The sequence below is a fragment of the Zerene cesonia genome, unplaced genomic scaffold (assembly GCF_012273895.1).
Source record: "Zerene cesonia ecotype Mississippi unplaced genomic scaffold, Zerene_cesonia_1.1 Zces_u004, whole genome shotgun sequence".
Taxonomy (NCBI): domain Eukaryota; kingdom Metazoa; phylum Arthropoda; class Insecta; order Lepidoptera; family Pieridae; genus Zerene; species Zerene cesonia.
Genome location: NW_024045134.1, coordinates 2,811,309 through 2,837,928, shown reverse-complemented (window position 1 = coordinate 2,837,928; position 26,620 = coordinate 2,811,309). Strand labels below are relative to the sequence as shown.

Genomic DNA, 26,620 nt, shown 5'->3' with positions numbered 1-26,620 from the left:
ACACCTCGAGCCGTGGTGTTCTCGTCAATTATAATCTTTAAACATTTAGTGTTTTTGAGAAGGCGTAAGTTTTTATTGACTCCAGGAATATTCAGATAAGATTCTGCAGTATTGATTCGCTCACCGTTTGCAGTGAAAGCGAGAACCTTCGATACCCCGATCTGTGATTCCGCGTTAACATCAGCGTTGAAGGGAACATTTAGAGAATTGAACCCCTTTATTATCCTTTCCTGCCACGGATTGCTGGATTCCTGAAAGTATCCAATGGGAATGACTCCGGACGTGTTATGATACGGCAACGATGAAGCGGGAAGCAGATGCAGGTCTCGTAGGCCCTCGTATCGCAGAAAATATGGCTTGAGATCGTCCCAAGTCCAACCAGCAAGTTGGTAGTCGTAGTTGCGCGGGCTGCCGCGGGTGTACATCATGAGGTTGATTGCAGTGGAGCCGCCCACGACGCGGCCGCGCGCGAAGCGGCAGGACGCGCCCCGCGACGACAGGCATGACATGTTGTTGGGCTGGGTGCCGTAGTCGTAGTCATAAGTTGTGCCAATCAAGGTACTTCCCGATCCAGGTACCTACAGAGACGAAATGGGTTTATGGACATCTATGCTAATGTAAGTGAAACGAAAATAATGCAAGGAATATATTCCCGACCTGAGATCCAAGTTTTGCAATGAATGAATGCCCAAAACACGATATATATAAACGAATGTCTAAAATTGATCACATGGTTTCCAAGAACAGTTCTCTGTATGTTGCATAGTTTTTGATGACCCCATACTGACCGATATTAAAATATAGTAATAAAAAATAAAAGGAAAATAGGTATATAGACTAGCCGCTCGTTACAATTCCGCCTGGTTTGTCCGGGTTCAAGCAAAGTAAAATATAGCCTGTGCCACTTAGGAAATATGGAGATTTCTGCCGATGGAAGTAATTCTGATATATTTGTTATCAATAATAAAATGTGTCACAAATTACTATTATACACACACAAATATTATTAATGTCAAAGTTTGTTTATTTGGATGTTTGTCCGTCTATCAAGCTGAGACTACTGAACGGATTTGGATGAAATTTGGTATACAGACAGGGTATGAGCTGACTTGGTCATAGGATACTTTTCATACCCATCAAATGATCCCTTGGGATAACCCATAGACAGTCACTAAATCATTTGTAAATGTCCTAATTCCACGCGGGCAAATCCGCCTGCAGAAGCTAATGTCTTAATATAAAAAAAAGCTAAAATATTGCAATTCACGATTTCTTTGGAACTGCCTCTAAATTCTGAGCGACAAAGGCTAAGGTGGCACAATAGAACGTAAACAGGCATGCAGTTCGTACTCTGGTCAGAAGTCCTGGGTCTCCTCCAGCCTCCAGCAGCAGCACCCTGTGTCCGGCGAGCGCCAGCCGCGCCGCCGCCGCGCCACCGGCCGCGCCCGCGCCTACCACTATGTACTCATATTCCTCACCCTCTGGAAATAACAGCAAAACTTTATCTTATGTAAATGTTAATATATTAAGCGGATACATAAAAAGCGATTATGAAATTTATCATTCGTAGGTAAACTAGGATATTTGAAAAGTAGTACAAATCGGGATGGAAAGGAAAGGAATGTAACATTATCCCACCGACCCGCGTCTGAATCTTCGGTTAAAACAAAAATGATATTTAAAAATGCAAAACCGTTAAAGTCATACATTTCTAAACTAACCACTGCGATGGCTTACCGTGAACTTCATCGCAGCGCAAGATATCAGCGATGTCGTTCGTCTTTGATGCTCGTTCAACGAAAACCAGTATCGCCTGCATCGCCAATGTTACTGCGAATGAACATACAATTAAAAATATAAATAAATCAAAACAGATTCATCCAGGAAAGTTCCAAAATATACAGTTGAATTGATTACATCTGTTTGAAGTCGGATTCGATCGAATGTTGTAAATTGTTTTCTACATTAATACGCCATCTTAACTTTGTTATATCAATAAGATCTGAAGGAAATATAAATAAATTCATTTCTTAATGAAAATTATTACTAAAAGACGAATAAATTAAAAAAGCCCTACTGTTATGAATAATTTATGAACATGGATTTTATTTATTTATTTATTTATTTATTTACACTTTATTGTGCTGGCATACACAACGCATCCTTAAAATAAATGTCTTAAAACTAAACCAGCACAGCGGGCGGCCTTATCACTAAAGAGTGATCTCTTCCAGGCAACCAACTGTGAAAAAGTAATATATAAAGGAGGAGGTAGGTTTGAAGTATATAAATACATGAATATATTCATATAAACGTATTATATAACATACATAAGTACATATAAATTAAATAAATATAATTTTAGATACATACGTGCCTTAGTAAAAAGATATGAATTCATTCAAAAACTAAAAATAAGAAAGTATACATAAATTAAAATAAAGAAAAATAATAAAATAAAAAGAGACAGAAAACAAATATACAAATAAATTTAAGATAAAATTGTTAATCAGAGTTAAAGGCAAGGCTCAAGTAGTGATCACGCACTTGTTTGGCAAACGTAGTAAAGGTTTGTACTTGTCGAATCTTCACTGGCAGGGAGTTCCATAAACCAGCGGCAGTGACAGAAAAGGAGCCACCATAGAACTGTGTGCGATGCGAAGGGATAGATAGCACTAACCTGTCCACAGATCGCAGAGAATAATTATCACAGTGCAGGAAAAGGAACTGGTCTTTTAGGTATGAAGGAGTGTTGGGATTGAAAAGGATTCGGTGTAATAGTTGTAGGTAATGAACATTCAGGCGAAGGCGGATTGGGAGCCACTTAAGCTTCTTACGAAAGTGAGAGACGTGATCATATTTACGAAGACCGTAAACGAACCGGATACAATAATTTTGAAGTCGCTCAAGTTTGTGCAATTGCTCAGATGTTAAGTCAAGAAAGCAAGCATCAGCGTAGTCAAGAATAGGAAGGAGAAGGGACTGTGCAAGCATAATTTTTGTCGGTATGGGGAGAAAGTTACGTAGGCGTCGTAAAGAGCTAGATACTGCATATATTTTACGACTGATTTGCTGGAGATGTTTAGACCAAGAAAGCGTTCGGTCGAAGATTACACCCAAATTTTTAACTTCTTTGCTGAAAGGAATATTCACGCTCCCAATTTTAACTGTTGACAGAATACCCCAGTCAATCTCAGAAATAATGTATGGACTTCCGACAATGATCACTTGGCTTTTCGAAGGGTTGATATTAAGTCCAAATTGTTCACACCATGTAACAATTGTGGCAAGTTCAGTATTTAAGGTGGAAATGGTGTTTGGTAAATTGTCGAGTGTACAGTGAAGGTAAATCTGTAAGTCGTCAGCAAACATATGGTAGAGAGAAGTTATTCGCGAGGAGAGATTGTTAATAAAAATGGCAAACAGGAGGGGTGACAGGACGCCACCCTGTGGTACACCAGCAGAGACAGAGCACCATGAGGAATGTTTACCATCCGACAAGATACGCTGTTGCCGATCACACAGGTAACTTTGAAACCATTCGAGCACTGTAGGGGAAAAGTTAATCATGCGTAGCATTCCCAGTAAAATATCATGGTCGATACAATTAAATGCATTACTAAAATCAAGGAGACATAGTATGGTAAGTTGCTTTCTGTCCATAGCAGAGCGGATGTCATCGGTAACCTTAACGAGAGCAGTAGTCGTACTATGACCGGGACGGAAACCGGATTGTAAAGGAGTATACTATTAGAATTTAGAAATGAGCTCAGCTGGGCATGGATGATACGTTCGAGGACCTTAGATAGGAAAGGTAATATGGAGATGGGACGGAAGTCAGAAAAACAACTTGGATTGGATTTTTTTGGTAATGGTATAACCATTTTTTTTGCATCTTTCCATGCCTTTGGATATTTGCCAGAGTTAATAGAGAAATTAAGGATATGGGTATATTGGAGCAATAATGTCAAGGATAGGAAGGATCATATTACGACTAACAATGTCAGCCCCGACTGCGTTCGAAGATATGGACTGTATAGTCTTCTTAACTTCCCCCACAGTACATCGATTAAAGTAGAACGGAGGAAAATCAGGAGCTGAAGTGGCAGAAAGAAACTGAAGCGTATGTTATTTAGAAAAATCATTAAGGTTAGAAGATGATGAAAAATGAGCATTTAAAGCGTCGGAATTAAAGTTATTTTATATATCTTTACATTCCATGAATTTTATAAATCTTTAGTCTTGGTTAAAGATATGTAAAATTCAATTTACTAATACATTGTTTTGTAAAAAAACTAACAAAATTGAAACTAACCTGACAGTAATGTTTCAAAACGGTCGTAGTTTTTGTAATAATTAAAACTCAGTACATAGCTAGTATATAGCTACATAGCTTGTGTTTCGCCTGATGGTAAGCGCTACCATCGCCCATGGACATTTGGACAGGTGAAAGGTCGATTGTAGATCTTACGTCTCTACAAATGGATTGCCGAATTTAAATTGGATAGGGATTAAGAAATTGAACGGGATTAAGGAGAGGCAATAGAAATTTATAAATAAATCATTAAATAGCTGAAGCTCTAGCCGAGAATGTGTCTACCGACAGCAAACATCGGGGTCAATAAATAGCCATCGAAATTGCATCGCTCGCCCCCGGGACGGCGGGACTTTGCATTCTACGTCTCGGAATTATTACAATTCAGCTTTGTGGGCGCTTTCCAATAACATTTAGCATTAGAGAGCGCTGAGTAACATTGCTTATTTATTGTTTTACTTATGTTTCTAGTGTTAGGTTAAAGGTAATTACAAAGATTTATTTTTATTTATTTTTACGAGTCAGACAGTGAGTTGCCGCCGTATTTTCAATAAAGCTCTCAAAATAAGCTTTTTTTCTATAATCACATAAACATATTAGGAATGCTCATTGTTTATTTGTACTTTAAATAAGCATTATATTATTGTATACTAGCTGCACCCCGCGGTTTCACCAGCGGAAATCCGTATCCCGTAGGAATATCGGGATAAAAGTTAACTATGTGTTATTCCAGTTGTCCAGCTACTGCATTGCAATCCGTTCAGTAGATTTTGTGTGAAAGAGTAACAAACATACACACATCCTTACAATCTTTCGCATTTATAATATTATTAGAATGATGGATTTTATGTGTCGATTTGAACTTGTAACGGACTATTAAATTAATTACTCATATTTCTATTTGATTTACAATTCCCTTGTGATCTATGGAATATACATTTTGCTTCAGTCCACTGATCGAATTACATTACTGACGCACGTTGCAAGTTGGCCTTTTTAACTCGCTTTTATTAGCTTCACCAATATATATGTATGCGTGTAACCGACTCCTTTAGAGTCGATTGTGACCCTTTTTTAAACAGACAGATTTAATAATAACAAACTTATGAAGGATATACCAAAGGGTCGAAAAACAACAAAAAGTTGATAATGTGATAATTAACTAAAGATTATAAATAAAACATCAAGAAGGTATGATTGTCGCGGGTAAATTATGACCAGCTATCGTGGCCCCTTTACTTAAGCGTCTCGACGGAACATAATGGGGTTTTGGTCGGTAAGAATCCGACATAACCCACGGCTCCATCCCCGGGGGCCGTGGATATCTATGCAAAATTACCCCGCTTTAAAGAAGTAGGTACTTTTACAACATTTGAATTGTAGACATGTCATGCATCATATGCGTCAGACGTGATACTGAATAATTAGAGCTTTCAACGTGCATTTTATGAATATTATATTCAAAAGCAGTCATTTGTAATGTGTTACAATATCATTTCAATTATATGAAGCATTATCTAAGGGCTGGAATACATTTCAACTGAAGAAGGCCTTCGTATTCGAAGTCCATGTTCATCATCATCATCATCATCATCAGCCCTTAACTATCCACTGCTGGATATAGGCCTCTCCTAAGGCTCGCCATTGAGCCCGGTCGGTAGCTCTTTGTTGCCAATTATGGCCAGCAACCCTGCGGATATCGTCACTCCACCGGGTAGCAGGACGTCCTACGCTACGTTTACCAAGACGCGGTCTCCACTCTAAGACATGTGTGCCCCAGCGGTTGTCCGTTCTGCGACACATATGACCGGCCCACTGCCACTTCAGCGAGCTAATTTGTTGAGCTATGTCGATAACTTTTGTCCTCTGGCGAATTGCTTCATTTCGGACTTGGTCCCTCAGAGAAATACCGAGCATAGCTCTCTCCATAGCTCGCTGAGCGACTTTTAGTTGGTGAACCAGTCGTACTGTGAGTGTCCACGTCTCGGCTCCGTAGGTCATGGTTGGTAGGACGCACTGATTAAATACCTTAATCAGTGCGATTAAATACCTTAAAGTCCATGTTATATATTATTTACTATTATATTATTTTGCACGAGCGGTCCGCTCCGGTGGTTATAGCCTACTAGCTGCGTCCCGCGCCCGCGGCGTCACTCGCGTGGTACCCGGGTAAAAAGTAGCCTATGCTAATCCAGGTAATGTATCTCTGTACCAAATTTTATACAGATACGATAAGCTACTTTCGTGTGAATCCATCCATCCATACTTACACACTTTCGCGTTTATAATATTAGTAGGATAGCGCTCGAATCACTTATAAATCCCACGGTGAAATATTTTTTTTAAATCTGTCCAGTAGTTCTGGAGATTTCTCGTTTAAAGACACAAATTCTTCAGTTTGATATCATTAGAGATGTTGTGACCTTCGTGTATACATGTTTTGCTAAACCAAAAAAATTTACCTTCGTTATTAAAAAATTAATCATTAACTTTATTATATTCGTAACAAGCATCTTAAATGATGGTACATTTTATGATGAAACTTTGACAGTTATCTAATAGCTAGTCAATGCAGTCATTCAACTATATTTTCCTTTTTCTATTTCGCTATTCCGATATATGGCTACTGTAGAGAGAAACTTCTCTGTCTACTTTCAATACAAAAACCCTCATATCATCAAATACTGACAGCGAATAAAAGGGAAAAAGTGTACCTTTTAAAATTATTTAACCTTTACCAGTAGTAATTTTATATAAGTATAAATAGATTCGAAATTCGCTGCACGAACACTCTATCTAACGCGAAATTACGCGCTCAGAGATACTACACTGCGGCGTGACTTCGCTCGCTAATTGCGAGTAAAGGGAGGAATACTAAACTATTACTAAATTTTGAGATGGAACATGTAGATACACATGCATTAAGATAATTTCTAAGCGTGGAAATAGGGGTTTATTTAAATCATCAATTTACATGGAAAAAGCAGTTGAAGAAATTAAAGACCCTTTAACGAATTTTTATCCGACTGCGTCAGAAGGCTGGTAATGGCTGGCTATATATGGCCGTTTAAGTTTTTATATATATTATTATAATCAAAAGATTTTCAGATCTTACGGCGAAAGTGACGGAGTATGTAATTTACTAATGCGATGTCCGCGAATCATAAAAAGGGGATGGTTACATTTATAGGGGATGGTCATATTAGTATGATTTGATTAGAAGGGCAAAGTAATTACAAACAAATTGTTTTAATACATTTATTAGAAAGCAAAGTGAATGTTCGACAAGCATTTTAATAAAGGATCGTTATTTTCGTTGACATTTATATTATTTATGGTCCCCAATAATTGTGTTTACATGATTATATTTAATTAGTGCAGAAACAGTATTACGTCTTCCCCTTGGTCCGCACAAAGGGATGAAATTATCGTTTTACAAGGGATTAATAGTACAATGTAGATACAAAATATCATTAAGTTCCAGGGAGCATTTTTTCAACCGAATTTGAAAAAAAAAACAGGAGTCTCAATTCGCAATTCGTTTCGTTTATTTTGGAATTGTTACCTTAGAACTAGTAACTGAGTTAAGCGATTTGACGATTCATTTTCTATTTGAAAGCTGATTACCTCTCGTGTGTTCCCATTTAAATTTGGTCTAGCTCCAATATTTAAAGGTGATTTAGATTTTTCTCTTATTAAAAAAAAATATTTACATCAGGGTAGTTTCGGTCAATAATGTGTTATAGATATATAATGCCATTTTATTTCGTGGTACTTAACCATTAGATACGAATATTTGAGGGACCGACTAATATAACTCTCTGTATTATATTTATCAGTCAGATAAGCCCGCAAAGAGAAATATATTACTAACACAATTAATAGTGTGGAACATATTTTTTATTTACTTGTAATATGATAAGGACTATTCTAGAAAACTTACTCAAAACTAGCATTTGAATTCTCTGCATCCATTTAGCTGACCTCTTACGGACCGCTTCAGGCAAATTATTTGCTACCGATCTAAAAGAAAAAATTATCTAATTATTTGTCGGGATCATCATCATCATCATCATCATCATCATCAGGCCATATATGTTCCCACTGCTGGGACACAGGCCTTCTATGAGGGTTCAGGCCATAATCCACCACGCTTACCAATTTGGCGGGATATTGCAACTAAATCAACAAAACAAAACTATTGCAAACTTAAATATATAATTATTATTTTTAACGTAACATCTCAGAGAGGTGCACTATCATGTAAACTTGGTAAATAATCCAAAAAGCCTACCTGGAAGACATGGTCTCGCTTCAAATTTTCCTCACCATCACCTATCAAAATTAACCACTAGAATTCACCACTATGTTAAACAGAAGTAAGCTCTAACAGAAGCTACAAGCAACTAAAATATATCATCCGACGATACTAAATGGCGAGTTGCATAAATTAAAATAATGAGGCGTATCGATGCTAATCTTTGCTAAGGATCTGCCGACTTACGGCACACGGATAACATATGGGCTTGTATAAATACCACATTTTTCTTTATAAAAAGTCGTATGTTTTGTAAAAATTAGCTACGTCATTGCAAGACATCCATCATCTTAATTAAGGTGTAAACAAAACATTTAGTTCCGGGCATTAGGTTGTTAAAATTCGAAATGTGTTTTTTTTATATTCGATCAAAGTTTTTGAATATTTTTGGTATTAATTTTTTTTTGTTTTGATAGTAACTGCATGCCCTTCAAGACAAACCCAATTAACCAGAAAGCATTACCAGACTACATTATGCAATAATTATGCATATTATATGAGACAGTTCAAAACAAAGTAAAATGGCGGTAAGGTGGCAGTCGAGTTATAGTCGATAAGCATAGCTCAGCTCAATACGAGAACTGTTGTCAGAAATATAATATATATAGAATATATACAAGCATGAACTGTTCTACAATAAGACCCCAAATAACTATAAAGTGGGGGGCCTGAAAACCATGTATGTGGTAGTCGAGCATGCTTCGGCACGAATTGGGCCAGCTCGCACCGGGGAAGTACCATACCCCCACAGAAGACCGGCGTGAAATAGCATTCTGCTGTGTTTCGTCCGGTGAGTGGGGGAGCCGGAGGCCCATATCCTTTTCCTTCCCCTTCCCAGTCCTTTCCTTCATTCCTTTATCCTAATCCCTTTTTAAAGTTGGCAATCTATTTGTAGAGGCGTAAGGTCTGCAATCGACCTCACGCCTCTACAAATGTCCATGGGCGGTGGTAGCGCTTACCATCAGGCGTCCCACCAGCTCCATTGCCGACTGTGACATAAAAAAAAAAACAGCGTTATGCCGACCGTATCGACATAACTTAATTATGACGCCACAACAAGTTTATTTTAGTTTTATACCCTACTATAATTGTTTTGCAGTTTTTAGTCTGCACTTTATCTTTTATTATATGTGTGATATTGTTTATAATATGTGGTGAACCTTATTATTACATTCTTATTCTTATTCTAAACGGTAAAATAACGTTGATTTATCCTATTTTTGTATAAAAAGAAAAAAAAAAACAAAAACGTTTACGGATTAAAACAAAAAATTGGGTAGTCAATTTATTATTGGTCCACGTAAACTACGTTATGAGGCGTGAAAAAAGCAACATTACGATAATATACGGATTTCCCGCACATAATCCCGTAATAATAAACAAGAATAAATTAACTGCCACTAAGCAACTTCGTAACAAACTAACGAAAACAACACATCAAAATCATTGAACTGCGTCGCTTGCTACCTGACCAGCACAACTTCTTATGAGTTTATTCATTATCTTAGAAGAAGATCAAATGCAATAACTACTTATTGCAGCTAAGCTTAATATTCATACTGATAATTCAAACATCTTAAAAGTAGACAACATCCATTCTAGTAACAGTATTTTTTAATGCGTATTTCTTCTCTGCATGGGTTTGTCACTGAACTCCTCTGTGTGCCTTGAGATGGATTCCGGAATGGCTTAGATTTACGACTCGATCGCGAACGAAGTCTTATATTTTAGTTCAAAGAGTTGTATAATATTACAGGTAGTTGTTAGAATTTTTTATGTGAGAGTAGAGCACGCATCTGCACGAATTTGGGCTCCTCGCCTTGTACGTATTACTATGAGGGAAGGGGAAGAGATCCAGGGTTTGGTACTACTACACGTATACGTGATAACATGATATATTATTTTTGGCTTTCGATAATATTAGTAATAATATCCGGGTCGAGCCGGTACCAGCAGTGTTCTTAAATATTTGTAGCCTTTTTTTTTTTTAAGTGGGGAAATCTTACATAAGATACTCACGGCACCCGGGGAAGGAGCCGTGGGTTATGTCGGATTCCTACCGACTAAAACCCCACTGTGTTCCGACGCGCTGCTTTAGACGGGACTGCGGAAACACATTGTACTCTACCGCGTGTCCCGCCCAGCAGTTGCCCGTTTCCAGGCCCTCCGCTTGGTTGACCACCCCGAGGCGACGTAAGCTGGAACACAAGCTTACGCCGCCCGCACGCCAACGATGGATCGTTCCCCGCTCCACCATCGGCGTACCCCAAACCCCCGGCTTTTCTAAGTATTCCTTTGCTTTTATCGAAACTGCATTACTATGGTTTTAGTCACAAGCAGTGCGCTGGTTTCGCAGTTATTTGCTCAACCGTCAGCAGAGTGTTGAAATTCGATTGGATGATGGTGGCACCGCATTTTCAAATTTTGGTCTTCTTGAAAGAGGTGTGCCCCAAGGTTCTATTTTAGGCCCTATTTTATTCATTATTTACTCAGCCGATATAGTTAATTCAATGAATAAGTGTAAGTTTCACATTTATGCCGATGATACACAAGTATATATTTCTTTCTTCCCCCCTTGATTTTGAAAATGCTATAAATTACTTGAATGATGACCTTTCAAGTATTGCAAATTGGGCTGAGACAAATGCTTTGGTGTTGAATCCTGACAAGACAAAGTATATGATATTCGGTCCAAAAAATCATATTACATCTCTACCATCTTTTGATATTAAAATCGTAGGTAAGACAATCCAAAGAGTATATGAAGCACGTAATTTAGGCTTGTATGTAGATTGCTCATTAAGGTATGAGAAACGTATCACTGATACTGTTAGTAATTGCTTTTTTCGTTTAAAAACCTTATAAAGAGTGCGTCCATATCTATCGCCGGACCTTCGAGTGCGTTTGATAGAAGCTTTGGTACTCTCGAAACTTAATTACGCTGATACTGTTTATGGTCCACGTCTCCTGCCCAGAACAGAACGGCTGATACAACGAGTTCAGAATGCGTGTGCACGCTTTTGCTACAGTGTTCCACCTCGTAGCCACGTCACGCCGTTCTTAAATAATCAGGGAGTTCTTAAGCTCAAAGCAAGACGCCAACTCCATCTGGCTTCTCTTATGTTTGGCATTATCAAGACTCGTACGCCCATATATCTGTACGAAAAGTTTAGTATTATTTATATATGCGTCGTTTTGCATTCGTGAGTCGGAACAACTTAGGATCTAGTTGAAAACCAGCGCCAGGCCAACGCCTGGCACAAGCTGAACTAGATCCTTTTTGGCGGTACTGTGGGACACGCTATTGTTGTACTTTTATTTTTCTCTTTTCTATTATTATTTACTTTTGCTTTAGTTGTTTATTTTATTATTTTTTATTTCATATGTGTTTTTGTGTTTCATGTCGCCAAATAAATGTTTTTTCTTTCTTTCTTCTTTCTTTCTTTCCCCGGCCCCTACGCCGTCCGACCGGAGGGCGCACGCCGAAAGGCCATCCCAATGTGTGATACACGTGGAGGGGCCCTCCAGCGCACTTTTATAGAGGTTTCCCTCGCAGCCCCCACCTCACAACATGGAGGTGGCGGGCCTCGGTCCGGCCCCACGGACCGGATTACGAGTTGGCAGACGGCTGTCGGAGGACAGCCGTCGCCCCACACCCTGCAAGGACTCACCGCACGTCACCAAAGCGACGCGTCGGGATCCCGCCAAACTATGCTGGTAGTAAGACTACCGCCGCCGCACAAGTGCGGCACTCTGCCACTCAGGCGGATTGAGCCAAACGAGACCCAATCCACCTCCAGCCCCATTGTTGCCCAGCGGAAACCGCCAGGCCGCGACCACTGGTCGCCATCCCTCGCCGCATCTAAACGGCACCAGAACCAAACCTGGCCCCTCGGGGGATCCTAGCTAGCCAGCCAGCCAGCTAGCCAGCCTTACAAGCAGCTAGGCAGCCAGCCGGGCAAACAGCCGGTTCCAAGCAGCCGGCCAGCCGGCATTATAGCCAGCCAGCCAGCCAGCCAACCGGTGGAGCAGCCGGTTCCAGTCAGGCTGCCAGCCGGTACACCATCCAGCCAGCGAGCCTACCGGATTACCAGCCGGTTCCAGCCAGCCAGCCAGCCAGCCTTCAGGCCAGCCAGCCAACCAGCCAGCTAGCTATAAGGTTCCCTGGCCGTCGGGTCGGTTGAGTCTCTCAGACTACTGACCGACCGTCCAGCCCCTGCGCGTCCAATTAGCTTCACTCAGAGTGCCAGAGTGCAATCTGAGCTACTGAGCCCCCCCGCCACGACAAGGCTTGGAACCGATGGGGGGGGGAAATATTTGTAGCCTAAACCAACTAGATGGCGGTGTACAAAAATACGTGGCTGATAAATGGGATCATTGATATAAATAATGCAATCAGTCGAAAATGTGTTGTGTTTTATTTATACCTTACATAAATAATTCTTATTGTTTAGACGCACAGGCTTATTAACCACTATTTAAAATTGAAATATCAAGTGTCAGATTTATTTATTTTTGACGTTTGAATACCAACTTATCAAAATAAACACAATTTGCGATTAAAACTCGTCTCAAACCCAACCCATATAATTACAACTTACAAGGTACCAAGTTTCGAGTCATAGCTTATAAGTAATAAGTATTAGACTAAAGATTAGTTAATCTAGGATAATAGTTACAGCTCTAATAGAAACGAAATCAAAATTCAACGTGATTCCAAATACTGTTACTTGTTTTTTTTAATATTATTGTTGTTATATATGCTCTTCAATCAAAGTGACAAATCGGTAATGGATAGCGCTACTTGAATTGTTAAATATGAACGGTGATCAAAGCCCAGGCAGTCCAATTGACATCAGCGACCGAGAGCAAGCCGTGTTGATGGATCCCATTGACCACAAGAGAGCGCGGTACCCTTACTGTATAGTTTGGACCCCGATTCCTGTACTGACGTGAGTTAACATTGCTTTAAAATCAACAATACCTCAGTCGCAAATGTCAGTGTTAACATTTTGCATGTCTTTTAAGTAACTTGTACAACTGTTGAGAAAACATATTTCAAATTATGTTGTTATACAATAACAAGAATTAAGAGTTTTTTAATAGATTATCTATATCTAGAACAGTTGTAATTTGTGTTTCACTACTTATGAGTAGATTTATAAGTTGAGAAAAAACTGGTCCCCAGAATGATTGTATTACTCAATTATTATCAATTTCAGATGGATATTTCCGTTACTGGGCCACATGGGAATCTGCATGTCCAATGGAGTAATTCGTGACTTTGCTGGCCCCTACTTTGTGTCGGAGGACTTAATGGCATTTGGGAACCCCACAAAGTACTGGCAACTGTTACCGCACCGAGCTGTCAACGGCCAGGCTGGATGGGATTCTGCAGTTTCTGAGGCTTCCGAGATGTATAAAAAGAGAATGGTATATCTGAATCATAGAAATAGTATAAATCAGTTAAAACTTGGGAAGTCTTTTTTTCAATCTTTACGAAATAGTAAATTACAAACCACTCACTAAAAAATGATTGAAAGAAATTGTCTGTTGAATTGAATTACATTTTTAATGTGTCCATTGATACACATTCATAAAAACTGTAAATGATTAACGCAGGTAAATTCATCATTTTCTGTAACAAAATAATAAGAATGCATAAATTGATGCTGCTTTTCTGATCTGGTGAATTTATTTCTGTTTTTTTGATAATTCAAACCTGTTCTAAAGAAAGTCTAGTTGGGTAACCATATTTCTTTTCCTTACAGCATATAATATTCTATGACAACTGCCACTCCCATGTGGCCACAGCTCTGAACATCATGAACTACAATGGCTGCAAGAATTGGAACATGGTCAAACTGGCTTTCTACATGATACCCTACTCCAAGTATGTGAGGTAAGGATCAATTAGAAATGCAGTAAGAATTGAAATTTAAATTCTTCTGAACAACAGAACAAGCAAGTCAGCATGCAACATACACTTTACGCTGCATACTTGTCTCCCTGACAACACAGACTCAGAAGCATGTTCTATGAATAAAATATAAATGTACATTTATTAGACTTTAACCGACTTTAAGGTTTATTTTCATTTCCAAAAGTAATGTAATATGATCAATATAAAAGATTCTCTTTAAGAATGGAGTAGCGGCGATTGTGATATTGAATTTCCAAGACTGTTGATTCTATTAACCACTTTAAGAAATTTTTATTATTTCATTACAACTAAATTTGTTTTTAACTTGTATTTTAAATTGATTATCATGTATCTGATCTTAAGATTTCCTAAAAGCTTTCTTCAATAATATTTTCTATCCCTATTCATCATCACGTCTCGAGAAATGAATAAGTTTCTTTTTTCAGCTTTGGAGCCTTCCTGAAAACCTGGTTGCCCTTCTGCATCATAGTTGCGTTTATCTGCGGTTTGGCTGCTACTATATAAAGCAGAAAGAAAGTCGTACTGTTGCAGTCAAAATTTGTCCAGGACTCGACAGATGGGGATATTGATTCTAATACTAGCGATTTTTGTCTTGTACTGATTAAGTCATACCTGCTTTAGTTTTAAAATAATCCTTTCTTTTTCATCTAAATTTTTGTTTATTTCACCTTGTATTTGATAATGTTTAAATATGGCGAAAATTCATTTTGTCCTCTGTAATCTTTTCTGTAATCCCATTAAGACAATGGACATGTATATGAATGAACCAAATTTTGGAAATTTAAGGTATTATGTTTTGGAACCAACATTCAAAATGAAAAGAGCTATTCATGCAATCATCTTCATGGCAGTAATGCAGTCTGTACTTTATACTTTCCATGGATGTTATTAAATATGTACTCTTATTTACCATCCATAAACATGAACTTTTGTTGCATATTTATTTAGTTATAATTTGTAAATATAATTGTGAGCTATTCAAGCATGTCTAACAATTATAATAATCACAATATATATTCCCCTTTCTGTTTGGAATATAATATAAATCATTGGTAAGTGAAATATTCCATAAATGAACTGTTTTAATGAATATTTGATATGGAGTATTATTATTTAATAGAATTTATTAGTAAATATTTGTAATTTGTGATGGCTAAAGCTTAATCTATCAAAACAATGGGAAAAGAGGATAGGCATGTTACATGATTTTTTTTAAAACATAGGTGAACTGTCGGCATTTTCTATTGATGTTACACCTAATCTCCTAGACTTCCCTTTTAGCTGAATTCTCTCTAAAAGTTGTATTTTTCTATTAACCTTTTATACTCTGTTTTTAATCGAATATAATGGACATTCGACATTTTTGTATTTTTAAAATCAGGTGTAATTGTAGACTTATTGTGTAAAATATAATATTCTAGATATAGAACCCGCCCAAAACGAAATGATTATTTAGCCAATTCTCATGCTGTCTTAAAACACATGTACGAGGTTGGGGGCGAAGTACTTATTAATTGAAATAAGATTCATTTCTTTTTTGCCATAGACTTGTAGTAGACATTGTAGAGGTCGTATGTTAAATTTTTCAAAAAGTATTTATTTATTTCACTTGCTGAAGGTTTCAGTTTCTACTCAAAAAAACTAACAAGACTTATATTTTATAGATAAGTGAAGGTCTTTAATTAGATCATTGTATACAAGTGTTCATTATATAACACTTAATATTGATTCCATGTAATAAATACAGGAAAATTTGAATGTTGCATCTGTTATGGTTAGCTTGGATGTGTAGAAATTATTGTTGTGTAAATAAACAGACAGAAGACTCTTTTGCTTTATTGTATATTACTGGTCAAATGTAATGTGTTAAGTGATTATATAGCACTAGCAGATCTGTTTGTTTGCTTGAAGTAAGTGGTGTTCTGTCCAATACAAATTAACACAATTATATACATATGTTTTTTAAAATCCATCCAAAGAGCAGATAGTAAATACTTGATTGTATTCGTTTTAATGAGGTTCAAATACATTCTATCATAGTTGCAGTTTAAAATAGTATATGTGCTTGGTTTGATACTGTGGCACTTAAGAGACCTGTACATTTCATTTATTTATTAAATAGTGGCTGATTGTAGATATATTTTGTTATATTTAGTTGTAAAATTGTTAATAACCAAAAAGAAATATATTTTTCGTATTATTTTTTTGTGTAAGCCACATACAAGTTAATAGTGGACCATTGTTTAAACATGTTCAGAGCTGAATACCTGTTGAAATCTGATTCCAAATGTCACTATTACAACTAAAAAAGAAATTAAGTTAGTGCAAATGAGACTTGCTTGCTCAATACTCATCTAAACAATAGGCCATTAAATAAATGATTTATTTTAGGATAATTGTCTGTGAAACAGGTTTGCATGCGTTAGAAATTATGTTGCAATATTATAATAAAAGATTATAATGAGGATTGTCTTTACAATGTCCTAATAATGTAAAATGTCTATTTCTAATTTCTACATTTATATATATTAGAGCTCAAATTTCAAATAACCATGTAAGTATGGCTTCTAATGATATGTTAGAAAATATATCAGTTTTTAATATACATTGTACAATCTGTGTAACAGAATATGAAAAATAAAATCTTGTGAATTTTTGTTTGTTTTTTATTAACATTAAACTTAATTGTGAGTTTTTGGTTTACCAATAGCAATCAGGGTTCACATCTGTATCCAACAGTGAAAGAATTGAAATAAATCTACTAATTCCTGAGATTAGCAGATTCAAAGCATTACATCTTCACATTACATTATGAATATAATTTTAATGATGGCTCACAAACTTGATGGAAGGGTTTTATGAAAGAAAGCTTGACAAAATGTGAACATTCATTTATTTACAAATAAATTCACTATAATTTTCAACATCTTTGTATTTTACTCCTAAACTTTTTCGTAATCTGTCTTAGACATTTCTTCATTTTAAGATTTACAATTAGCACACAATGTAACATGCTGTCAAATGTTTCAGAGCTCAAACATTGTTAGGAAATATAATTTCCTGTGACCAATGTGAATGGACTGCAACTGTGCTAGTGATATGCACTCAACTCTTAACTCTCTTGGTGGTGTGGAAGCGAACATCCAACTCTGACCTCAACCAGAACTAGACCTGGTTATGGATCATTATCTTCACATTCTCATATTCGGAACACATTGTTAATTCCAGACAAAAATCCAAAAATCTCAATAATTCTTCACCCAACTTGGGGATTTTTGTGATCAATATTTGAACATGCTAACCAAAAAACAGTTGAAAATTTAGACTTGACATATATGTTTTAAAAAATATTTCATCTACAATCTCCATCTCATAATTTGGCCCATGATAATAATGAAGTTTTATCTTAGGAAATTTATTTCTTAGGAAGGCCACACCTAGGAGTCCTGTGTCCCAGTAGTGGGAACATATATGGGCTGATGAGGATGATCTTATTTCTTACATTTTATCATGTAGCAAACATGACAAATATATGTATATGTTTAACAACTTGTATAATAACATACCAATTATTATCCTTGATTTATATTACTTTTTATTTACTTAAAATCAAATGAACTCTTTACTATTCTTAAGTAAACAATAAAATGATTTCATCATAATTTAAATATAGGTATGTATAAACACGTATTTTTCTAATTACCATTTAACACTCCTTTAAAACACTCTTTTCAACAGTGAAGTCATAGTTATATCCACTCATATCCATTTTATTTGTTAAAAACGCTAAAAGGTCACCGATTTCAGTCGCAAATGCATCTTTATTAGCGGACATCTGAAGTTCACGAGATAATGAAAATGGGACACCTTGTAAATAGTGGAAAGTTGGATCAACACGATGCGGTCTCCGTCCCGGAACTGGCGGGGCTTGCCTTTGTGGATACGGTACTCCACTCACACTTGGATACAAGCCTCCACCGCCTGAAGCGTTTGGATCAATTACAACAAAGCCATCATCAGCTTTTGGACCGGGTATCGGGGGCGTTTCATCTTCCACTGGAGAAGATCTTCTCTTACCAAATAATGCGGTGAACATAGTCTATCTGACTGATAAAAGCACACTTTTAAAATATGACTCACTCTCTCTTTGCATGAATCTTTCACAAATCACAATAATAAACGACAAACAATTAGGTATCGTTCATATTATAGATCGTAGTTGATGTCAAATGTTTGACATTGACATATCACATTACCGATGGATCAAGAGGATGGAAAAATCGGTATTGAATTGTGTAAGTGATTTTTGTTTAAGGATTTTATTACGTTTATAAAACAATTTTGTACTTATAAAATAACTTTAAGAGTAATTATAATAGTTGTAAATTAACAAGTTTGTTTAGTCATTATGCACGTGTCAATTATATTTTTTTTATTGGTTCCTCACAGCACAAAATCCCTTATAAGATTCTTATTGGCCAATAGAATGATTAGAAACTAGGTCATTGGCAACAAGATGTAAATAAAAAACAGTATGTTTTCCACACATAGATATGCACCTACTATGTTGAATCTGTAAACGTCAAAGTCTATCTGGTCAAAACAATATTTTGAGTTGTTTTGATAATATATTAATTTTAGTTTATTAAGAATATCAGGGTGATGTGTTGAAAACGTTGTGAGACTATGATTGCGTGTGTATAGTGCAAAATATTAAAGTTTAGTTCTAAGTTAATTTTGTGTGGCTACAGGAACAAGATCTTTGGAGTCCAGCTGGTTTCAAACGGGTTATTTTTCTCATACTTATTATTATTAAGTCCACCTATTTAATATGCTATTGAATATAATCTTGTAGCTGTCCACATGGTATTAGTAACAATATTATTATCTTAATTGTAACTGTGAACCTTAGCACATTACCAAAACAATAACTGACCTTCGTACTGTTTTTTGATGTTTGAAGTTAGCATTATATTTATTGTTCTACATTCTACTTTACGTTTATCAATGTTTTTGTATGAGAGGAATAGAGATGAGTAGCCTACAAACCTATGATCTATCGCTGATACAATATATCATATGATGTTATTGCAATTCTGATCAGTTTATATTAAGTAAGAAGCAGGTAGTGGAAAATAAATACAACACTGAGTGTACTGAATGTAATCCTAACTATCTCTAGATACAAAAATTATACTATAAAATCTGTCCATTACATTATGAAAGAAAGACAAACATTTCTAACATAAGCCTGAATTCTTAATTTAAAGGACTCAATAAACTCAAGTTACTGTTGTCACAAAAAGCTTTTTACAAATATATGTGTATACACAATTACTAATAATTTTAAAATATGAAGAATTTGCTGTGCCCCATGGTTTCACCCGCGTAAGTCCGTATCCCATAGGAATATTGGGATAAAGGTTGCCTATGTATTATTCCAGTTGTCCAGCTATCCATGTACCAAATTTAATTGCAATTGGTTCCATAGTTTTTGCATGAAAGAGTAACAAACATACACATTCATCAATCCTCACAAACTTTGGCATTTATAATATTTTTAGGATATATATATATATAGTAGGATAGGACAGGATAAACAGCTGTAGTTATGTCATGCCCTTTTAAATGTTGAAAGCTAATTGACCTGATGAACAACTGCCTTCCAACACAACAACTCATAGATAGATGAGTTGACTGAATTTTTTTATGTTACATATCATTGGATGATACCCAGGAAGAATGTGGTTTATTTTTTCAGTAGCGTGAGGTGGCCCATCAATATCAGAATATTTTAAAAGAAATGAATTTAGAAAGCAAAACCTAGTTACTTATATATAGGTATCATCATCATCATCATCCGCCCATGCATGTTCCCACTGCTAGGACACAGGCCTCCTATGAGGGTTCAGGTCACAATCCACCACTCTGTCCAAGTGCGGGTTGGCAGATGTCACATGTCGTCGAACTTTTGATTCTTAGACATACAGGTTTCCTAACTATATTTTCCTTCACAGTTTTTAAACACTTATATATATAGGTATATATGGAGTTATAAGGGTATGTAGGGTCTACAAAAAAAAAAACAGTATAAGACAGTAACCTGACCATTTATTAAAAAGGATGGGTGTTTAAATAAATAATGGTTATATGCAATATGGATGTTTTATAAACCTCAAAACTCTTCATCACATATTAAACCACTGGACTGGATTTTCAATGATTGTATATGGTGATAGATCAATAACAGTTTCAAATTATAGGCTTAATTCTATTTGAAACATAAAACATGTGTTAGATGTGGTTACCCATATATATTACTTACTGGTAGGTAAAAATAAAATATTGTTATTGGATACATAGAAAAGTACTGAAGAAATTAAATAGAACTTTGCAAATAGGTTTTTTGCTAAAACAAATATTTGATGACCAAGATATACACATCTAAATCCAAAAACTAACAACATTTTTTAGTCCACCCAAGCGAAGCCGCGGCTGGTAAGCTCGTCTTGAATATCGATGAAATTTGATACCTTTACATTGATTTAAATTTTTCATCTAAGTATTAATTTTCAAAGGCAATGAAGACCTCTTTTATTTTGGAGAAAGGTTGCCAGAATCCCAATTTTTTCGAAATAATATCGGCGACAAGCACTGCATACGTAACGGTAACGGGTCGGGAACGGTTTATGGTTCATAGTAATAAAATGAGGAACTCGGAAGGGGGAGAAAAAGGAGGCAGGTCTCCAGTACCCTCACTCATCGCATTAAACAGATTCACGAGGGTGTGGTATCTTCCCTGATGGTATTGTTTAACGAAATCTAACGTCAAACAGTATTAATAATTTAGATAAACAGTTGCTTAAACATGGGAAGTCCAGTCGTTGAGGCTTTTATTTTATGTTTGCTGAGGAATATATATCAAACACCAATAGTAAACTGAAATATTTTCATTTCCAGAAAAGTGGAGACCTGAGGATGTCAGATGATCCAGGCCCATCGTCGTTAAGTTCAGGTGAGTCTCTCAGTTTGTTTACAATAGAAATACATTGAGTAGTTAGTGAGCGGTTAGCTGCTTCCGGTTTGGGTTACGAACGATGAATTGGCTTTCAGATTGATTAAGTTTTATATTAGTGTGAGATATGTTTAGATGTCTCTAATTAACAGATTTGATACATCGCATATGTGAGTTTTATTAGGTACTTCATTTATCAATAAAATGATACTTATGATGACGATACATATAAAAATAAAATCTTTTGCGTTTTTTTCATCGATTTCCATACGACCTAATAATTCGTCAGCTGGCTTCGTATGCAGCAATTGTCATATTTGCAAGTGGTTCAAATACTTTCGCCGGACGATCGATACGATACTTGGATGGAAGTAGCCGGACATATTTATAAGACACTCATTTCAATGTATCTTCGTTTTGACTTCAACAATATGTTTTTACATTCAATTTGCGCTTTGGTTTAAGTGTAAGTACAATTAATGATTCGGTATGAAGTAAATTAATAAATAAATAAATTATATTTAATTCTGTTACTTCGTCGGTTGAGCAATCTTCGAGGGCCATGCCGCTTTTCGCTCGACTTGGCGGGGGCACTACCGTGCCCCCAGATTTCGATTCCCTTATATCATGCTCTATTGGTTTTGTATCAGCGAATTTAACCAATCTGTGTCCATGCTTTCCCATCCACTTACACACTGCGGTGAACGAGCGTGGAGATTTAATTCCTCTAAATAATTTAAATTTCCATCATCATCTTCATTTTATTGCGAATACATTGTAACATAATCTTTGTGTGGACGGGTTCAAACTAGGAAAATAGTGTACATATTAACATAGTCAGGGTTGCTTCCTACTATTACAAGTCAAAAAGTATTCAAACAAATAATTTCACTTTAATATAATCAATTCACAATAAGCACGTCAAAAGATTTTATTTATGTAGCTCAAATCACGATTATGTTTATTTTAAGAAAGTATTAAAAGCAGCGAATGTATGGCGTTTATAGCTTTTATGTGCTATTGCGTCAGTTGAGGTTTGTGTTAGACTTACCTGCTCCAATATATCACGCATTTCATCTTCGAACAGTAATTGCGTCTCCGACTTAAAGGATTTTAAAATGATTTCTTCGATGGTTTCATTGCAAAACACAGAGTTACATTAATGTACAATTTAAGGGACTTTTTCATGAAAAGTGAAACTTCGCTGAGCTTTTTCTGCCCGCTTTATAATGTAATAGCGGGCAAGTTAACCATGTGCAGAAGTTGGCCTATATTAAGGTGTTTAAGATTGATGACGGGAATAAAGGAATGGACTAAGTAGGGTGAGAAAAGGGATACGGTGCTACAACTCCCCCACTCACCGAACGAAACGCAGTAGCATGCTACTCTTTCACGCCAATCTTCTGTGGGGGTGAGGTCGAAGCCTGCTCAACTCTCACACTTAAACGTTTGTATGTGAATGACTCTCACCTGTCTGTACTATGTAAAATCTTACTATTCCAGGAAATTGCAACACCTTAGGATATTGTTTTCCTAGCCTAAATTATCGTCATTCATCATCATCCACAGTTAAACATATGATTTTGTTTTAAACCCCTTTTCAATCATTTTCCCTCATTGCCAAGACCGGAAGAGTGAAGGACTTAATAATTCACACACTGCCAATGATACCATAAGGTAGTGTAAATTTCAATGTGTTATGGAGCAGGCAGCGCTCGGGGGCTCGTCTCACGGCCGATCGATGCTCGCAAGGCCACGGTCGCGCGGCGCTATTGATTTATTATAAATAGCGACAGCCCCAGTGCGCTCGCGTCCTCGGTCCCTCCTCTCCTCCGCTCCCCCCTCGCGGCCCCCTTTCCCTGGCCTCCCCCCTCCGGTTCGACGCCCCCCCGGCCTTGACCATAATACACGTGACCGAAAGAGCTTATCGATGTATCGATGGTGTGACATAAAGTGGTGTGTAAAATGGTCACTTTCGGACAATCATGAGGAGATCCTAATATGAATCTGATTAGAAATGATAATATGGCTACTCAAAAGAATGTATAATATGAATCATTTTATAATTCACATTTCTATTCATCAATTTCACGTTTTTTTATGAAGAGTCGTGAAATTTGCACTTAATTTTTTATGTGATATAGCAGAATAGTAATAAATTACTGGCTATGGAACTCTTTTCGATTCATCCCATTTCACTTCAGTCGAGATTTCCTTTAGAGCGCTTTCGAATCGTTCGTTGTTCGTTTGCTCCTTTCAAATTATATCAATATTACAAATAAATCTTTTCATAGTTACATAGTAACCATTATACCAAGTAGCTGTGTTCATGGTTCTCGAACGATAATATTTCATGTTTTTTTTTTGTTTTTTTTTTTACGTCATAGTCGGCACTGGAGCTAGTGGGTTGTCTGATGGTAAGCGCTACCACCGCCCATTGCAGACCTTACGCCTCTACAAATAGATTGCCGAATTTAAATTGGGAAGGGATTAAGAAAGGATTGACGAGGGCAATAAAGGAAAAGACTGGAATGGGTATGGAAAGGGATATAGGCCTCGGCTCCCCCACTCACCGAACGAAACACAATAGCATGCTATTATTTCACGACGGTTTTCTGTGGGGGTGTTTTTTTGTATTCTGACTGGACAATGTTTTTGAATATAATTGACTGCTATGGCGAAAGAAATAAAATTTTAAAATAATACATTTTTATAAAGATATAATAATGAGTTATCAAGTAGTTCCTTGTAAAGTGAAGTAGTTAAATAATAAAATCTTTCTCGATTGTCTTATTTCCATTCGATCGTTCATAAATTTTTTACACGTGGAAAGATTATCGATTATAATGAATGTACTGCTGAATAGATTTATGGATGATTCACCCGGAGAATTGGCCGTTTTACGAAATCTAAAGGCATTGCTAAGGATCTGTTACAGATTCACGGAATGGTTCATGAGGACAGGAATATCAAGTGTGTTCTTTTTCTTCTTCCATTTTCGGAATATCAAAACCTTAATTAATGTAATGATGGATTTTTTCATATTAAATGAGGTGTCGAGTGGTAACCAAGTGATAGTGAATTTACATCATAATATAAGCAATAGCAAGCTTAAGTGGAGCGTTGGCGTAGTGGTCCTCTAAGCGCCAGACACCAAGGGATGTCAAGGTACCTAAAAAAGAAGCCAAACGAATCAAATCTTTATTAGATTTTCCAAAAATAAAAACTTTAGTGGATGAGGCAGAAACTAAACATTTTTTTTTTTATATTTGATTAGCTGACTATATTATGTCTACCTGACGAAACACTACAGGCTACTTGAGAAAAGTCCATTCAGTCCTTGAAAATATCCTTTACCGTACCTAGTACCGTAGACTCTGGCAAGAGTGCCAATCATAGGACTTCAGACGAAGAATGAACATGTCTAAGCATTTAGTACGCGAAACTGGAAAATGGTACGTTATCCATCATTCTAGTGAATATAATAACACCAATTACAATTTACGTAAAAGTAATATATTTACACTTGACATTAGACATTTGAACATGACACTTTGATAGAGAACCTACCGCATCATATAAACGCACTGTCCACCCCGCGGCATCGATCGCGAGCTTTTCCTGGTAATCTTAAGTACTACGAGCTATGAGGTTCTGGAACAATCTCTCCCCCAATCCAACAAGTGTGTTCAAAGAATACTTTCAAAAGCTTGTATAACATTAATTTGTTTACCACACAACTTTCTTTTGTTATATATTCTTTATTTTGATTTTAAATTTTCCGGTTGTTGTCTTTTGACTACCGTACACCGAACTATTCTTTCGATATCTCTATTAATGCGTAGTTGTATATGACCTAAAAACTTTGTCCTGTTTTTTAGCGCAACTTTACTTTACAAATAGTCCTTGAGTTTCATTAAATTGACTAATTTCTCAAGTTTTTCATAAGAACTTTCGTCGAGCCGTACATGCGTAATACCATGTACATGGGAAAGAAAAGATATATCAAGATGCAAGTTTATATCAGAGTCAGAATGTGCAATGTGTCATTACGACGTTACAATTGTCGTTTAAATCTTACTAATCCTACTAATATTATAAATGCGAAAGTTTGTAAGGATGTGTGTGTGTTTGATACTCGTTCACGCGAAAACTACTGAGTTTGTTTATTACCTTTGTTTGCCTAACGGTACTCGCACACCAGTTATTGTACTCTAATATCTTTAACGCCAAGTACTCGATATGCATCTTAAGAAATTACCCAGAGAATGGATTTTTTTACATGTCGGGTATTTTTTTATAGGAATGATGTAAAATCATTCTCAACTCGTCAACAACTCGTCAGATTCCGATGTGGTAAAGGCACTAAGTGATAAGTTAATATACGAGGCAAGATGGATAGGAGGTTCTAATAAAAATGTCACTAGCTAAGCATGTGACAAACTGTCGTTAGTGATCATTTTTGATATTTGATATATACAAAATGATAATGAAGCAATAGATAATTGGTAGGTGGTACGAAATTAATATTTAAAGGTGACATTCTACATTGTATTAAATATTTGTTATTTTGCACCAAAAATTCTTCATCTTTTTGGAGAAATATGTCCTGTGTCCTTGAATTACCAATGCAAGGATGCTTGAGAGTTCTGGCTATAATTCACCATGCTGGACAAGTGACGAAACATGTTAAACAGTAATTATACATAATATTTATTGACAGGGCAGTCATAAGTATGAATTCTAAGTTTTCCGAAATGGTTCAGCGGGTGCGGGTGGTTCATGGTTCAGCGGGCGTGTGTCAGCAGTCGATAGCCTTTGAAACCAAAATCTATACACAACGAGTGAAGCACATTTTACATCTATAGGAAATCTATGCAACTATGCCACGTTGACCAAACAAAAGCCAAAATTGACAGACGGTGTCAATTAAGAGGCACGGCAAATTACCCAAAACGATGGTGTTGTTGTGACTGCGGTTGTTTGGAAACGGAGGTCAAGGGCGCGTATCGGAAGGCTCCCTCCCCC

General features: G+C 36.5%; 4 protein-coding genes across 5 annotated transcripts in view; 2 read left to right on the top strand and 2 right to left on the bottom strand.

Moving 5' to 3' along the window:
• Positions 1-6,244, bottom strand: part of LOC119838630 (glucose dehydrogenase [FAD, quinone]-like) — an 8,880-nt gene extending 2,636 nt beyond the window's left edge. Inside the window, exons 1-4 of the mRNA XM_038364650.1 lie at positions 6,058-6,244; positions 1,738-1,830; positions 1,351-1,481; positions 125-578 (exon numbers count right to left, since the gene is read on the bottom strand). Coding sequence (XP_038220578.1) covers positions 125-578; positions 1,351-1,481; positions 1,738-1,830; positions 6,058-6,244 — 865 coding nt within the window. The remainder of the gene's footprint in view (positions 1-124; positions 579-1,350; positions 1,482-1,737; positions 1,831-6,057) is intronic.
• Positions 6,245-13,171: 6,927 nt separating this feature from the next.
• Positions 13,172-17,039, top strand: LOC119838706 (transmembrane protein 222). The gene is made up of 4 exons (XM_038364788.1): positions 13,172-13,585; positions 13,856-14,066; positions 14,405-14,535; positions 15,003-17,039. Exons 1-4 carry the CDS (start codon positions 13,452-13,454, stop codon positions 15,079-15,081), a joined length of 555 nt encoding a protein of 184 aa, XP_038220716.1. The 5' UTR covers positions 13,172-13,451; the 3' UTR covers positions 15,082-17,039.
• Positions 17,040-18,150: 1,111 nt separating this feature from the next.
• LOC119838728 lies at positions 18,151-18,806 on the bottom strand. The gene has a single exon (XM_038364817.1). It carries the CDS (start codon positions 18,671-18,673, stop codon positions 18,284-18,286), a length of 390 nt encoding a protein of 129 aa, XP_038220745.1. The 5' UTR covers positions 18,674-18,806; the 3' UTR covers positions 18,151-18,283.
• Positions 18,807-19,153: 347 nt separating this feature from the next.
• The window catches only part of LOC119838641 (histone deacetylase 4-like), a 66,356-nt gene continuing 58,889 nt past the window's right edge, over positions 19,154-26,620 (top strand). For both annotated transcript variants that reach the window (XM_038364674.1, XM_038364671.1), the window contains exons 1-2: positions 19,154-19,364; positions 21,538-21,592. In XM_038364674.1, coding sequence (XP_038220602.1) covers positions 21,556-21,592 — 37 coding nt within the window. In that variant the 5' untranslated portion in view covers positions 19,154-19,364; positions 21,538-21,555. The remainder of the gene's footprint in view (positions 19,365-21,537; positions 21,593-26,620) is intronic.

What these genes read in the sequence shown, in the direction of transcription:
- LOC119838706 (XM_038364788.1), top strand. Translation starts at nt 13,452, where the DNA reads ATGAACGGTGATCAAAGCCCAGGCAGTCCAATTGACATCAGCGACCGA. An exon ending in AGATGTATAAAAAGAGAATG is followed by an intron (nt 14,067 to 14,404) that starts GTATATCTGAAT and finishes TTTTCCTTACAG; the next exon opens with CATATAATATTCTATGACAA. An exon ending in CCCTACTCCAAGTATGTGAG is followed by an intron (nt 14,536 to 15,002) that starts GTAAGGATCAAT and finishes TTCTTTTTTCAG; the next exon opens with CTTTGGAGCCTTCCTGAAAA.
- LOC119838728 (XM_038364817.1), bottom strand. Translation starts at nt 18,673, where the DNA reads ATGTTCACCGCATTATTTGGTAAGAGAAGATCTTCTCCAGTGGAAGAT.